The sequence below is a fragment of the Amblyomma americanum genome, chromosome 1 (assembly GCF_052857255.1).
Source record: "Amblyomma americanum isolate KBUSLIRL-KWMA chromosome 1, ASM5285725v1, whole genome shotgun sequence".
Classification (NCBI taxonomy): domain Eukaryota; kingdom Metazoa; phylum Arthropoda; class Arachnida; order Ixodida; family Ixodidae; genus Amblyomma; species Amblyomma americanum.
The window spans coordinates 211057613-211070241 of NC_135497.1; the positions used below are offsets into that span (position 1 = coordinate 211057613).

Sequence of the window (12629 nt, forward strand, 5' to 3'; positions counted from 1 at the left end):
GTATGGAAAGAAGCACACGAGGTTGGTGCAGACTCCATAGTGGAGGAGATGGTCTAGAGGCTGGTGTAAATTGGGTTGGTAGGAAGTCGCGATGGGCATCAATAATTTTTGCAAACGATGTACTCGGCCGGTTAGCAGGAAGACTGGCAAGATGGTGTGCGGGCGTCCGAGAGAGGTGTCGAATATGCGCTCTCAAAGCTCCGATTGTGACATAGGCAGTCACTGGATTCTCCTGAGCGATGAATACTGTTGCGGCTGTAGACGCGCATTTTGGCAGTCCTAGGCACGTCCGCAGAGCTTGAGCCTGAACACTTTGCAGACACAGTATGTTCGTTTTCCTGAAGTTTCCCAGTGCAGGGATACTGTACCGAAGGAAAACCATGAATAATGCGGTGTATAGCTGGAACATCGAGTGCACTGATGCTCCCCGCGACTTCCCTCCGAGAAAGGATAGAACGTGAACGATCGATGTCAGTCGCCTTTTCATGCACGAGACATGTGGGCTTTATGTTAGATTACGATCGATTGTTACTCCGAGGAAGCGATGGCTTCTTAGGATATTGTTGACCCATTTATGTGTACGGGGTAATGGGACATGCTCTTGCGTGTACAGGCAACAACGGAACATTTTTCAGTATAAATCTTCAGTCCTTGCAGGCGGAGGTAGGCCGCAAGAATGCTTGCCGCCTTTTGAAGCCTTGCTCGAACTTGTGGTCGCGCAACTCCTGATGCCCAGATACAAATATCGTCTGCATAGACTGAGACTCTCGCCTACTGTGGTAGTACATCGACAACACCGACAAGGGCAAGATTGAAAAGCGTTGGGCTGAGTACTCCACCTTGTGGGACACCACGGAAAGTGTAAAGTGAAGATGTTGGTCCGTCCTCAGTCTGCATAAATAGTGATCGGTTGGATAGATAACTGCGTATTCAGCAGAACATGCGACCACCAAGTTCTGCAGCTTCCAGAGAGTCCAAAATAGCTTGAGTGACGTTATCATACGCCGCTTTAACATCCAGAAACAACGCCGCGGTCAAGCGCTTCAGATGCTTCTGATGTTGAACTGATGAAACCAGGCCGATCACGCTATCAATAGCAGAACGTCCCCGCCGAAACCCGGACATTACATCTGGGTATATTTGATAGTGGTCCAGATACCACTCAATTCGCGTAAGCACCATCCTTTCCATGAGTTTTCCCACGAAAATAGCCAATGCGATTGGGCGGTACGATGATAGGTCAAGCGGCGATTTTCCAGGTTTAAGGACTAGAACCAGACTACTTGATTTCCACACGTCCGGAACTGTACCAGCACGCCATGTTGAGTTGAAGTGGTCTAAAAGAACACGTCGAGCCTCCTGACCAAGGTTTGCAAGTGCAGAGTATGTTACTCCATCGGGCCCCGCGATGAAGACCGTCTGCAACCGGCCATGGCGGCGTCTAGTTCTTCCATGGAAAAAAGGAGGTACATTCGTGAATGCCTAGATCTAGGCACTTCGCAGCAATTCAGAGTTGTGGATTGGTTCCTGGGACCTGCTATTCATGCGCAAAAATCTTCACCAATCTCCGCTTCGCTACGTCCTTGGTGTAGTACGAGAGACTCGGATGGTTGGAGCTGCTGAGGAGATGTTCGCAAATTACGCACCACACTCCAGATGCGTGAGAGAGGCTTTCGAGGATCCAGTGATTCACAGAATTCTTTCCAACGGTAAGCCTGCAAGATTTGAATTATGCGCTGAATTTTCTTCTGTGTGCGCCTTGCATCCCTTAAGTCGTGCAGCGAGTTTGTGCGCCTGTATCTTCTTTCTGCTCTTCGTCGAACTGATCGGAGGCGCTGCAGCTTCACATCGAAGTCTGCGAAATTTGGCATTGGAGTAAAGAAGCATCTCGCGTGTTTCATAGCCTCCTTGATGCGTTTTTCAATGCATGTTGTAATGTCTTCTCTGCAGGCTTCTTCCATATAGGTATTAAAAATAGACCAGTCTATTCGTCGCAAACGTTTGGCAGATCTGCATCCAGCGAGACCAGGAACAATAATATATGTGGGGATGTGGTCACTTCCATGCGTTTCCACGTCGACAAACCACCGGACGCGTCTCGCAAGGCACCGAGTCACAAACGCCAAGTCCAGACAACTGCTGTAAGACAGCCCGCGAATGTACGTTGGAAAACAGTCGTTAAGGCATTGTAGGTCGTGGTCAGATGCGAAACAGACAAGACTTCTTCCCTTCGAATTCATCAGGATGCCTTCCCACATGGCGTGATGCGCATTAAAGTCACCAGTGACAATCCAAGGCCCAGGTGTTGCAGCCAACGAGTCCCTCAGTCTATCGGCGTCAAACCTTGTTGTTGGAGATAAGTACGCGCCCACAAGCGTAAACGTCTGGGTGCGCCTTTTCACCGTTACACAGACGTACTAGTTATGGTCGTGAGGGGGAACCGTATGGTGCACGTATGTAAGCTGCCTTCAAATGTAGAGGATGACCTTGCTATTTCCCCTGTGCGTGGAGGATGCAAACGCTTCATAGCCAGAAATTCGGATGGGATTTTGTAAATTAAGCTCACAAATCATAAGGATTCGAAATCTATGTTTATAGACGTATTCGCGAATGTCCGAAATGCGGGAATTGAGTCCACGGGCATTTCACTGGCAAATTGACGCTTCTCTGACTTGGCTTTCAAATGGTAACGCTGGGAGAGCCATTGTGTCTGCTACTGGAAAGCTGAAAGAACTGGATTTAGCGCGTCCAGCACCTGCAATGCATTCCGTGCTGCTGGCGAGTGAAAGCTAGACAGCATCACACTCATGGCGTTCATAAGAGACCTGAAGATGGCTAAGACCTGAACATCCTCACCTAGGGCTGGATCTCCGCCTTGGACTCGCTCAGCTGTAGGCGTGGGACAGTGGGGGCGTGGTGCCTGCTCAGACACCAAGGTCGAGCATGGCTTCGGAAATGGTGACCATGTCACCTCTGAAGCACTCGTTCCGGCTTCACCAGTCACAGGGCTAACATTACTCGGTGGAGGGGGAGGACAAGTAGCAGGAGCGAGGGGGGCTTCCCTGTCGCTGTCGGCCTTTCGTCTTGCAGATCGACGGCGACGCGAACGACGCCGACGCACCGTAGCTGCGGCCTCTCTGTGCGTTGAATGGTCTCGCACCATTTGCTTCAACACCGCCCGTTCTTTCTTCAGGCAGGGACAGACTTGCGAAGAAGCGTCATGAGGGCCACGGCAGTTGGCGCACTTCAAGACAGTAGCGCGGCGACTGTCATCGCTATGTGCTTCAGAACAGCGCGGACACGCTATGGTGTTATTACAAACACCACTTACATGCCAAATTTTCATGCACTTCCGACACTGAAGCGGCTTCAGGACGAATGAGCGAACTGCATGTCGAAAGTGGCCAACCTTCACGTGGGATGGAATACAATCGCCCTTAAATCAGACTTTGGGATTGATTAGAAGAATTGCCCCTAAAACTGGTGGCGCAGGCTCGTTCGTTGCACGGCAATTGGTGAGGGCAGTTTTGCAGCCACGTATTGTTTATCAAGCCCAGTTTCAACATCTTACAAGAGCCCAATGGGATCGCCTTGAAGCCGTGAACCGAGAGGCTATGAGGACAATTACGTGCCTTCCACGCATCGCAGCTGTCATAGCTTTACAAGAGAATGCACAGCTCAATACCATTGATGAGCTGGTGCAGCAGCGTCGTGAAGCGCGCAGCCTTAAGGCCAGTCTATCGCACTCCACGCATGCACTGAGGACTTATGCAACGTCACACTCCATTCTTCAGCCGCCAACGCCAGTTCTTCCCCCATGGAAAGTTGTACATCTCAGCGACAACAAGCCAACAGATAATCGCCGGCCAACATCTGCTCATTCGGCATCGTTGCTTCGCCAGAAATTTGACGAACAAGATGCTTGCCTGCCTGAAGGATCCATTGTTGTCTACGTAGACGCAAGCGTACAAGACTGTAAAGCAACAAACGCTACCTACTGTCCGTACAGACCTGCCCTGAATCAAATCTCTTCGTTTCAGCTTACGCAACCCCCATTCGTCCTTTTGTGCTGAGCTCGTTGCAGTTCAAGAAGCACTCTGCTCCGTGGCCGACATAACTATGCTCCCTGCGGCCCGCGTTGTCATCCGCACTGACGCCCTTCAAGTTTAATTATTTATTTATTATAGATACCTCAAGGGCCCTTGAGGGCTTTACATGAGGGGTAGGGTTGTACGGTTGCTACGACGTGTTAGCCGCTGTCCCACGATATGTCAGGACATCCACCGGCTCTCGGCACGCATCCAGCAGCCAGTGCGTATTGAGTGGGTCCCACGGGATCTGCTCACCTATCAAAGCCAGGCAGATTTAGCGACTCGCCTTGCGAATACAAACTCATCACCGCCTCGGCTCCTTCATTTGGACAATTTTACCCTCCTTTCATCAAGAAAGGAACTCCTCCGGCGCCGTGCACGTGCTCTCATCTCTCCGTGTGCGGTAACCCTCCGCCGCGGTCTTACCCGTGCAGAGAAGATTGCGCTTAGGAGGAACCGGCTCGGGGTTGCCCTCACACCAGCCATAACTCGGAAGTGGCCTCAGTACCGAGAATTGTCTCCTCGGCCAGGGTGTCCGATATGTAAACACGAGGACATTGAGGCCGACATTCATAACTTACTGTGAGTCTGCCCAACTCTCAAGCCTACAAGGACCCGGCACCTGATGGTAGCAAGTCTTTCACCAAGCAACCCTGCTTCATACATTGCCTGGACGCAGGGACCATACCATCGTTCTCTACTGGACTTCATCAAATCAGCTAACCTTTTTCCATTCATTTAATCTCTACTACATCATTCATCACACCTTGACCCATCATTGATGCCCTGGGGAAATAAATTTCGCTTAAAAAAAGTGAGCTTGACGCACCTTGACTTGCCGAGGCGCTGAACCTTGGTTATTTCGATGCTGTTCGTCGCTGGTTTAATGAGTATCGGCAAGTCTGAGTCAGGGATGTTCGCATCGATGTCGTAAATGCCGCCAGCGGTTGTGCCATTGTCTTCAAGAACAAGAGAGCGGACAGGGATGTCTCCGATTTTCTTGATGGTGGCTAGACTTTCCAAGGCGCTCCGCTCCGTTACATCGATGGCAAGGAGGTTCCTTCGGCTTTTGATCCTGACATCTTTGATCACCCCCGGGACGCGAGCCTCGAGGAACACCGACGTAGCCTGTCTGTTCAGCAGGTTGAAGTTGTCGATGGGCGTTTCAGGCGTAAACAGGACTGTATGCGCCGGTGCACCCCGCGTCGTGATGACGGCAGATGTACTTGACGAGGACGAGTCCTCACTCTTACGCAGTCTTCTCTTGGCTTTCTTGCTCATCACAAGGACGAACCCGTCGCCCGCCAAGGAGTCCTCGCTTGTGGCTGAGTGCAGCACGGTGGCCTGGCTGCTTGCCTCGCTCGATTGGTGGAAGCGCTTCCTCTGGGCAGCTGCCGCCGACCCACCGGGTTCTAGAGGCCTGACGTCCTTCATCGCCGTCACGAAGAGGGAGCGGCGCCTCCCTGATTGTGAAAAAAAAAACGATAAAACTTCAGAGGCAAAGAGATAGCGCTCTGAAGGTTTAAGCAAACAAGATGGGTACCACAAAGGGCTGTTTTTTCTTTCTATGTTTCTGTGTTATTCAACATTCTCCTCAGCTCCATTCCCATTCAAAGCGAAACTCGCCCATACGTCTACGCGGGCGACAGTGCGTTTCTTTTGTAAATACGACTGATATCCATTCTCTTTATGTTCTCTTTGAATCCTATCTGATTGCCCACGAACAATGACTTAACACCGTGCACCTTATGCTGAATGGAAGCAAGTGCGCTGCCCTTGTTTTCCCGAAACAGGATCCTGTATTCGTCTCTCTGACTTCAATTCATTTTATTCTTCCATGGAAAAGAAAATCTCCGCGAGAGATTCAAGGGCTAAAAGCTGCCAGGAACAGCTTGACTGGCCCGTACCTTTAGCCTCTTCCACAAGTTCAGAAAATCTGGGCGGCAGTTAGGACGAAAAACTAACCTGGCGGCCGCACATCGATCATGTCGCGCCTAAAGGGATTCATGCCGTTGGTGTGTTGCGTAGGTTGGGCAGTATGTGGTCAGGCCTTGAGATATAAGTGCCTGAAAAAGACCTTGAAAAACTGGGGAGAAACACGCTTATTTCGTATTTTTTTCATGGCCCAGAAGAAGGGAAGAAAGCGGCAAAGTTTCCAAACCAAGTTTTCCGCACAGTATCACCTCCGTACGCACTGTAAAAGTTTGCCTAAATGAGCTATATGGAAGTGTGCCAAGCGTCTGGAGCTGTCCACATGTTGGCAAGCCAAACAAGGTCTTTGTAGCGAAACCGCCGACGTCAGTCACATGACGGCAACTCCCAATTCTCTCTTCCGTGTCGTGTGAAAGAAACGGTCGCAGTTCGGTAATGTGCATATGAAGCTACGCAACAGGCTTGCGGGCGAGCGCGTGCAAAATTTGAGTGCGCGCACTATAGAATCGCAATGTGGGAAAAGGCGCACAAGCATTTCCATACCCATGAATGACGAGCCACACTGATGCAATGATTTGCGTTGATTGTATTCTACGCAATGTACGCCACCATATTTTCCTGAAAAGGCTCAGAAGCATCTTTGTTTTGGTTAAGATATATCCGTCTTTACTTATTTGTGAGTTACAATGTAAATGTTCTTAGTTAAGTGCGTTTTCATCTTTTCTCAGAACTTCGTATTTTTCTGAAAATAGAAACAAAAAAAAACTTTTTTTAGTTTTCGAAAAAAAGTTTTTTTCAAGCATTCAAAATTTCTTGACATTTTACATCTCTAGTCAGGAATGCGGATATATACACTTCTAATAATTTACAGACTGTACGTTCGACCAATTTTAGCATTAGGTTCTGTACTGTTCTTTGGCTCTCCTGACAGCAAGCTTCGTCCCCTTGTTCCTTTGGAGCGAGAAGCGCTTCGGTTGTGCCGTGGCCCTCCAAGTTTGTGGCTAAAAACGTGTTGTGCCCTGTACCCTGAAGCCCGAAAACCATTCTTCTTATCTCGTTTTAAATTTATTACCGTGAAAACTCGCCTTGAACTCTATCAATCTCCCTTGCACCGCTCCCAGTCTACCTTTTGTTCGCAGCCGTCCTCTTTTTGTCGGCGTCCGGTGTCCTCGTTTTCACACCCCAAAGGTTGCTTTCGTGCGAACTCTGCTTCACCCGTTAAATGTGTAAATATATGACGTCCTTCTGGTGCACAGCAGTGGGGCCTCAGTAGAAATTACATTTGATGACATCTTTTCCAACAATGCTAAACCCTTACCATCCCATTCTAACTTGCTTATCACAGGATAATTCAGAGAGTTTCGCATGTCCAACATTCGTGGACAAAATTTTTTTAAATTGAAAAATTGTAAGATACTATTATGTAAACATTGATGGCAATGGTCCATTCCTCTGATATGCAGCAAACTCTTTCTTTTAAAGTGTTTCCATCGATCTCAGAAAACAGTAAAGACTGTGACAGGAAACCAATAGGGAACGTTTTTGACGATAGCAAAACGTTAACAGAAAAAAAATGTGAGACTGCCGTCGGGTGATCTGCGGATATATTGATTGTTTTAGTGAAATCTTACATTATATGAAAAAAACTGCGTTCATAAACGGTTTCCCACCCAAAAAGGTTTTTGTTCAGAATTGTTGGGTATATGGACTAACACAATGGTCACAGCGGACGCCACCCAGTGCAATGAAAATGCAGGTGTGCGACCTTCTTGCCTGGTGCTATCCTTATCTTTACGATTTCCCGATTTCATTCCCATTTACCACACAGTTTCTGTCGGTAGAGTTTGCACTGCGCGAACTAATGCCATTTCATTCTTCAGTTGCAGTCATTACCGATTCTTAATCTTCGTCCCTCGCTTCATCTGTTGACTTTCCCTCTTAAGCACATTCCATTCACTGCTTGCTTCTCATTTGTGTCTTCTTCATTTCATATGGGCTCCTGGTCAGAGTGGTGTGTTTTTAAATGAGATCGAGGATAGTCCATCGAAAGCTTCCCCCAGAGGCCCCATACTTACAGTCTCCCCGGCTACAGCGTTTGTCAAAGCTGCCAGGTTTCGGAGAAGATCGTTATTAAATAAGCTAAACGAGTCGTTTTTTGAATTCCCAGATTATCAACATCCAAGTCCAGTATCCCTGAAGCAGCAATTTTTGCCGAAAACGACAGATTGAAGTCGAGAATGCGCTGCCGTGTTCCACCGCTAAACATTTACCAACACAGGTATATGTGTACGTGGTTTGGCGCTCTCTCCCCGATGCGCACTTTGCCGTGAACCCGAGTCAACCAACCATTTTCGCATGTTTTGTGCCTCTTTCTTCTCATTAAGAAGGAGAATGTTGTAGGAGGTCTTGCAGCAGCTTGGTCTGCGCTTGAGCGGCCCCATCTTGCTGTCTTTTTTCGCCACCATGCTTGGGTACAGCCAGAGGACTGCTTGTTCCACCGTTCGAAATTTCATGTTCGAATCACACCGGCTGCCATGCTAATTTTGGCAATATTTTTTTATTTCTGACTATCGAATTAAGACCGCCCTCTATCGTCAATATCCCCGCCTGGTGATGCTCTACTGCGTGTTATCGTCCACTTTATTGTTTTTTACTGCTCCTTTCCTTTCATTTTTTTTTCTTCCGAAGCTGTCTAGCTGATTAGCCTTGTTATTCCTCCCGATTCTTGGTCGATCCTCCTGTGCGGGTATGCACCGTTTGTTGCCCAGATCGTCGCCGTCATCATCGCCATCAGAGGTTATTTTACAATAACAAAGCATGCAACACCGTTACTGGGAATGCTCTACAGCTCTAAGAATGTACAGGCAGCTCCATTATGGCAAATTTTCAGCACTAGGTTATTGCCCCATAACTGACACCTAGCTTGGTATGCGATAACACAAGGCTATGAAGTCTTGTCCATGATGACCTGTCCATGAAGTGCCTGTTTTCTTTCATACAGAGGCTACCTGTACAATAAAAACTGCATGGTACAGTCTTCATAATACATTATCAAGACTAGAAAACATTTTGGCACATATAAGATGTCTAAATACCAAAGCTAAGCTTTTAGCTTGATGATATGTGACTAGGGGTTTCACTCTGTGCTAAAAGCTGTATCTACTGCAAGGAGACCGCTGTACAACAATGCATAATAAATATTGTAAGATGCGGTGGCTACAATGACTGCTGAATGACTAGAACATCTTCACTGATAGACAAAGATGTGTAAACATCGCAGACACATCATCGAGGAGATGGTGTGTGAGTAGAGGTTATTTTACAATAACAAAACACGCAACACCGTTACTGGGAATGTTCTACAGGTCTGAGAATATACAGACAGGTCCATTATAGGAAATTTTCAGCACTCGTTTTTTGCCCCATAACTGACACCTAGCTTGGTATACGATAACACAAGGCTATGAAGTTGTGTCCATGATGACACGAGACGGTGACAATGCCAAATGGTCCGACAAGCTCCTTATGCTATCACGTAATATGTGTGACAAGTGTAACTGTTTTCAATCTACTTTTTCTCTAGGTATTTAATATCCTAGTCATTTTCAACTGGTTCTTTTTCCTACTGGAGCGGCATGTATACAGGGTGCCTCAGATAAGATGGACCATAATTAAAAAAAAACACCTAAGTGTTCTTCCTAGCTGAAAGGAAGCGCATGTTGTCAGAAGCTATGTAAAGTATTTAAAGCACTTCAAAACACTGCCCTCGCCAAACCCAGCAATAACAACATCACTCCGCGTGATGCGCAAGATACAAAAAACACATTACACATTACTGCCCTGTCCTACCTACCTCACTGCCCTAGATTATACACAAGCTTGTGCATTGCCTCTAAACATTCATTGTGGAGAATTCAAGCTCTGTGTACCAGCGAACGTGAACAAACTTGCTCAAACAAATTGCATGTTCGTGCTATACCACTACCAGCGCGTCCTCGTGGTGAAAGAAGTTGCCCAAGAGCAAATTAAATTGCAAAACTGAGAACGCTTCTAATTTTCCTTCGTGTTGTTGAGTTTTCAACAGAATTTATTACCAAAATAAAACATTATTTGTTTTATTCATTGCGTTTCTCTTTATTTTTAAACTGGCATGTTCACGGCTCCAGTGGGTAGAAATTGTCTCCTGCATAGCAAAAAAAAATGATGCAGTTAAGCATGTCCTTTCTCGGTGATCTCAACAGCATTATAGGAAGCTCTGCTATAAAATAGAGATTCGTGCTAAGTAGCCCACAGCCGGATGATTGAAGTGTATAAGTGAGTACTGCAGTAAGGTCAGACCTTTACCGTCATATTGATATAAATGATGCACTATGATTGCCTGCACAACACAAGGGCCGTCAGATGCATTTTGCCTTGATTTCTTAGACAGGAAATGCCATGTATTTCAACAATGTGTCAAAGGATGACAATACAATTTATCGCACTGTAACGTGATTACATAGGTGTAACTAGCCAGACTGATTTTTGTAGCTTTAGCAGATTGGGGTAAATGCATAGTGCTGGAGCCTAATATATGTGGCAGAGGTGGCCGAATGTTGACACGGCTTTTTTCCCGTTACCCAGAAAAAACTTACCGTCGTCCAGCAGGCCTTCCTCCGCCTTGGAGTGTCGCCAGACGAACGCGTCGTGGAAGGATCCCGGTCAGCGCATGTCCGCGGCCAGAATGCGCATGTTCACGCCAAAGATATGAGAAAAAACACGCACAGCACGAACTTACTCCCGTTGCCGAGGTCCGCACTTGTAGCCGAACTCAAGCGGTCAAAAACAGTGACCGAGGTCTACTCACTGTCATGTTCGCAGCGTAGAACCCCTTGCGGCTTGTCCGTAGCACTGCCTCGCGGCTTCCTGGTGGCGATATGTGCAATCTACACACCCGACGACGCCGGGAAAGCTGCCGTGGCGAAAGGTTAAGCGAAGGAAGCCCTCCTTCGCCGCCGCCTTCTTTTCAGGTCTCCCTGGAAAGCGAACACACGCCATCTGCGACCCAACGTTGACAATGGTCCCCGCCACCCGCCGCGAACACTTGCTCACAGTCGGTTGGGCTACGCCGAAGTTTGCTCATTTCCTACGGTGGCGAAGAAGCGCAGCGCGCACAGCACCTGCCGCTCCACTGACAGCGCACTCACCCACACACCTCCCAGTTCAACAGCGAGTTCGTCGCACAGCCACTCTGCAGTCTCCTTCTTAAGTCGAAGCGTCGAAATAACTCGTCCCGCGCGTCAAAGTCGTCTTCATGCACCCTCCTACATCGCTGCTCGCGGGGCCACCCGCGTATTAGACGCTGTAAACAGCCGCCATTTTCGCTCACAAAAGTTGTGAGCGGTTTAAGAGCTACCTTTCTCGCTCTCAATTTTAAGTCCGCATAATTAGGTGCGCAACGTCATTACTTCAGCCGTGTTCACTACGTAAATAGCAGCCGCCGGTGACGCAAAAATTGTCGGCCTTGGCCGACCAATAGGAGCGGGCAATATGGCGGCATTGTGAGCGTTTTAGTCGCGTTTTATGACAGAGAGGTACAGAATACGTACCCGGACCTTATACACGAAACCGCTTTCCCAAAAGTAAGCCCTTACACCATTATTCCTTTCCAAATACCTCCCAGAACTCTATACCTAAAGTACCCTCATTATCGCGTCGTCTCTTCGCGCTTTTGCCCTAGCGGCCTGTCGATGCTTTTCCATGTATTCGTTTACACTTCGTTTACACATATCTTGAGGTCAATGAACTTTACCCTGGGTATCTGATGGTCTTCAGTTGTGAGCACCTGTTCAGTGGTATCGTGGAATATCATAAAACCTGATCAAAGAACATTGAATGTATGGATATATGGATGTTAGGAGCATACCTTTTAAAATGAGGTGGTGTCAAGTGTCACCATGCTCACGTTTAGGTTAGGGTCCCTGGATAAGTTTTCATAGAACTGCGTCGATTTTCCCCGCAGCATCGGGATTGAAAGAAATATGACTGCCGTGGCCAAAACAGCAAAAACCACGATTTTCACGCACTTCCCATAGGGCAGCAGGCCTCCAAAGCATCTGGGCTTTCCTCTAAGGCCCGTGTACATGCGCAAGATTATGCTTCACCGAGTTACAAAAATTATTTGTCGTCGCCTTTTAGCCTTAGTGTCCGTTCACGTTTTCTCAGAAGTTAGCTGTGCCAACTGCGCAGAAGTCTAATTCGACACTTATAATAACGCCGTTGCTAAGGCGGATGGATACACAGGGAACCAGGGATGCGATTGAAGTGCTGGGAACATCAGAATCGTGGAGGATCGTCGTGGCACTCTAAGAACTTATCCAGTTACTCTAGTTCACTTTAGGCTTTTGTATGAAGGCTCCCTAATTTGGATGGATGGATGGATGAATGGATGGATGGATGGATGGATGGATGGATGGATGGATGGATGGATGGATGGATGGATGGATGGATGGATGGATGGATGGATGGATGGATGGATGGATGGATGGATGGATAGACGGATGGAGGGACGGATGGACGGACGGATGGATGGATGGATGGATGGATGGATGGATGGATGGATGGACG

General features: G+C 47.8%; 1 protein-coding gene across 1 annotated transcript in view; it reads right to left on the minus strand.

Moving 5' to 3' along the window:
* LOC144115649 (uncharacterized) overlaps positions 1 to 11034 on the minus strand; it is a 43592-nt gene extending 32558 nt beyond the window's left edge. The window contains exons 1-2 of the mRNA XM_077650091.1: positions 10870 to 11034; positions 4921 to 5554 (exon numbers count right to left, since the gene is read on the minus strand). Of these exons, the coding sequence (XP_077506217.1) occupies positions 4921 to 5525 (605 nt within the window). The 5' untranslated portion in view covers positions 5526 to 5554; positions 10870 to 11034. The remainder of the gene's footprint in view (positions 1 to 4920; positions 5555 to 10869) is intronic.
* Between the last annotated feature and the right edge of the window lie 1595 nt (positions 11035 to 12629).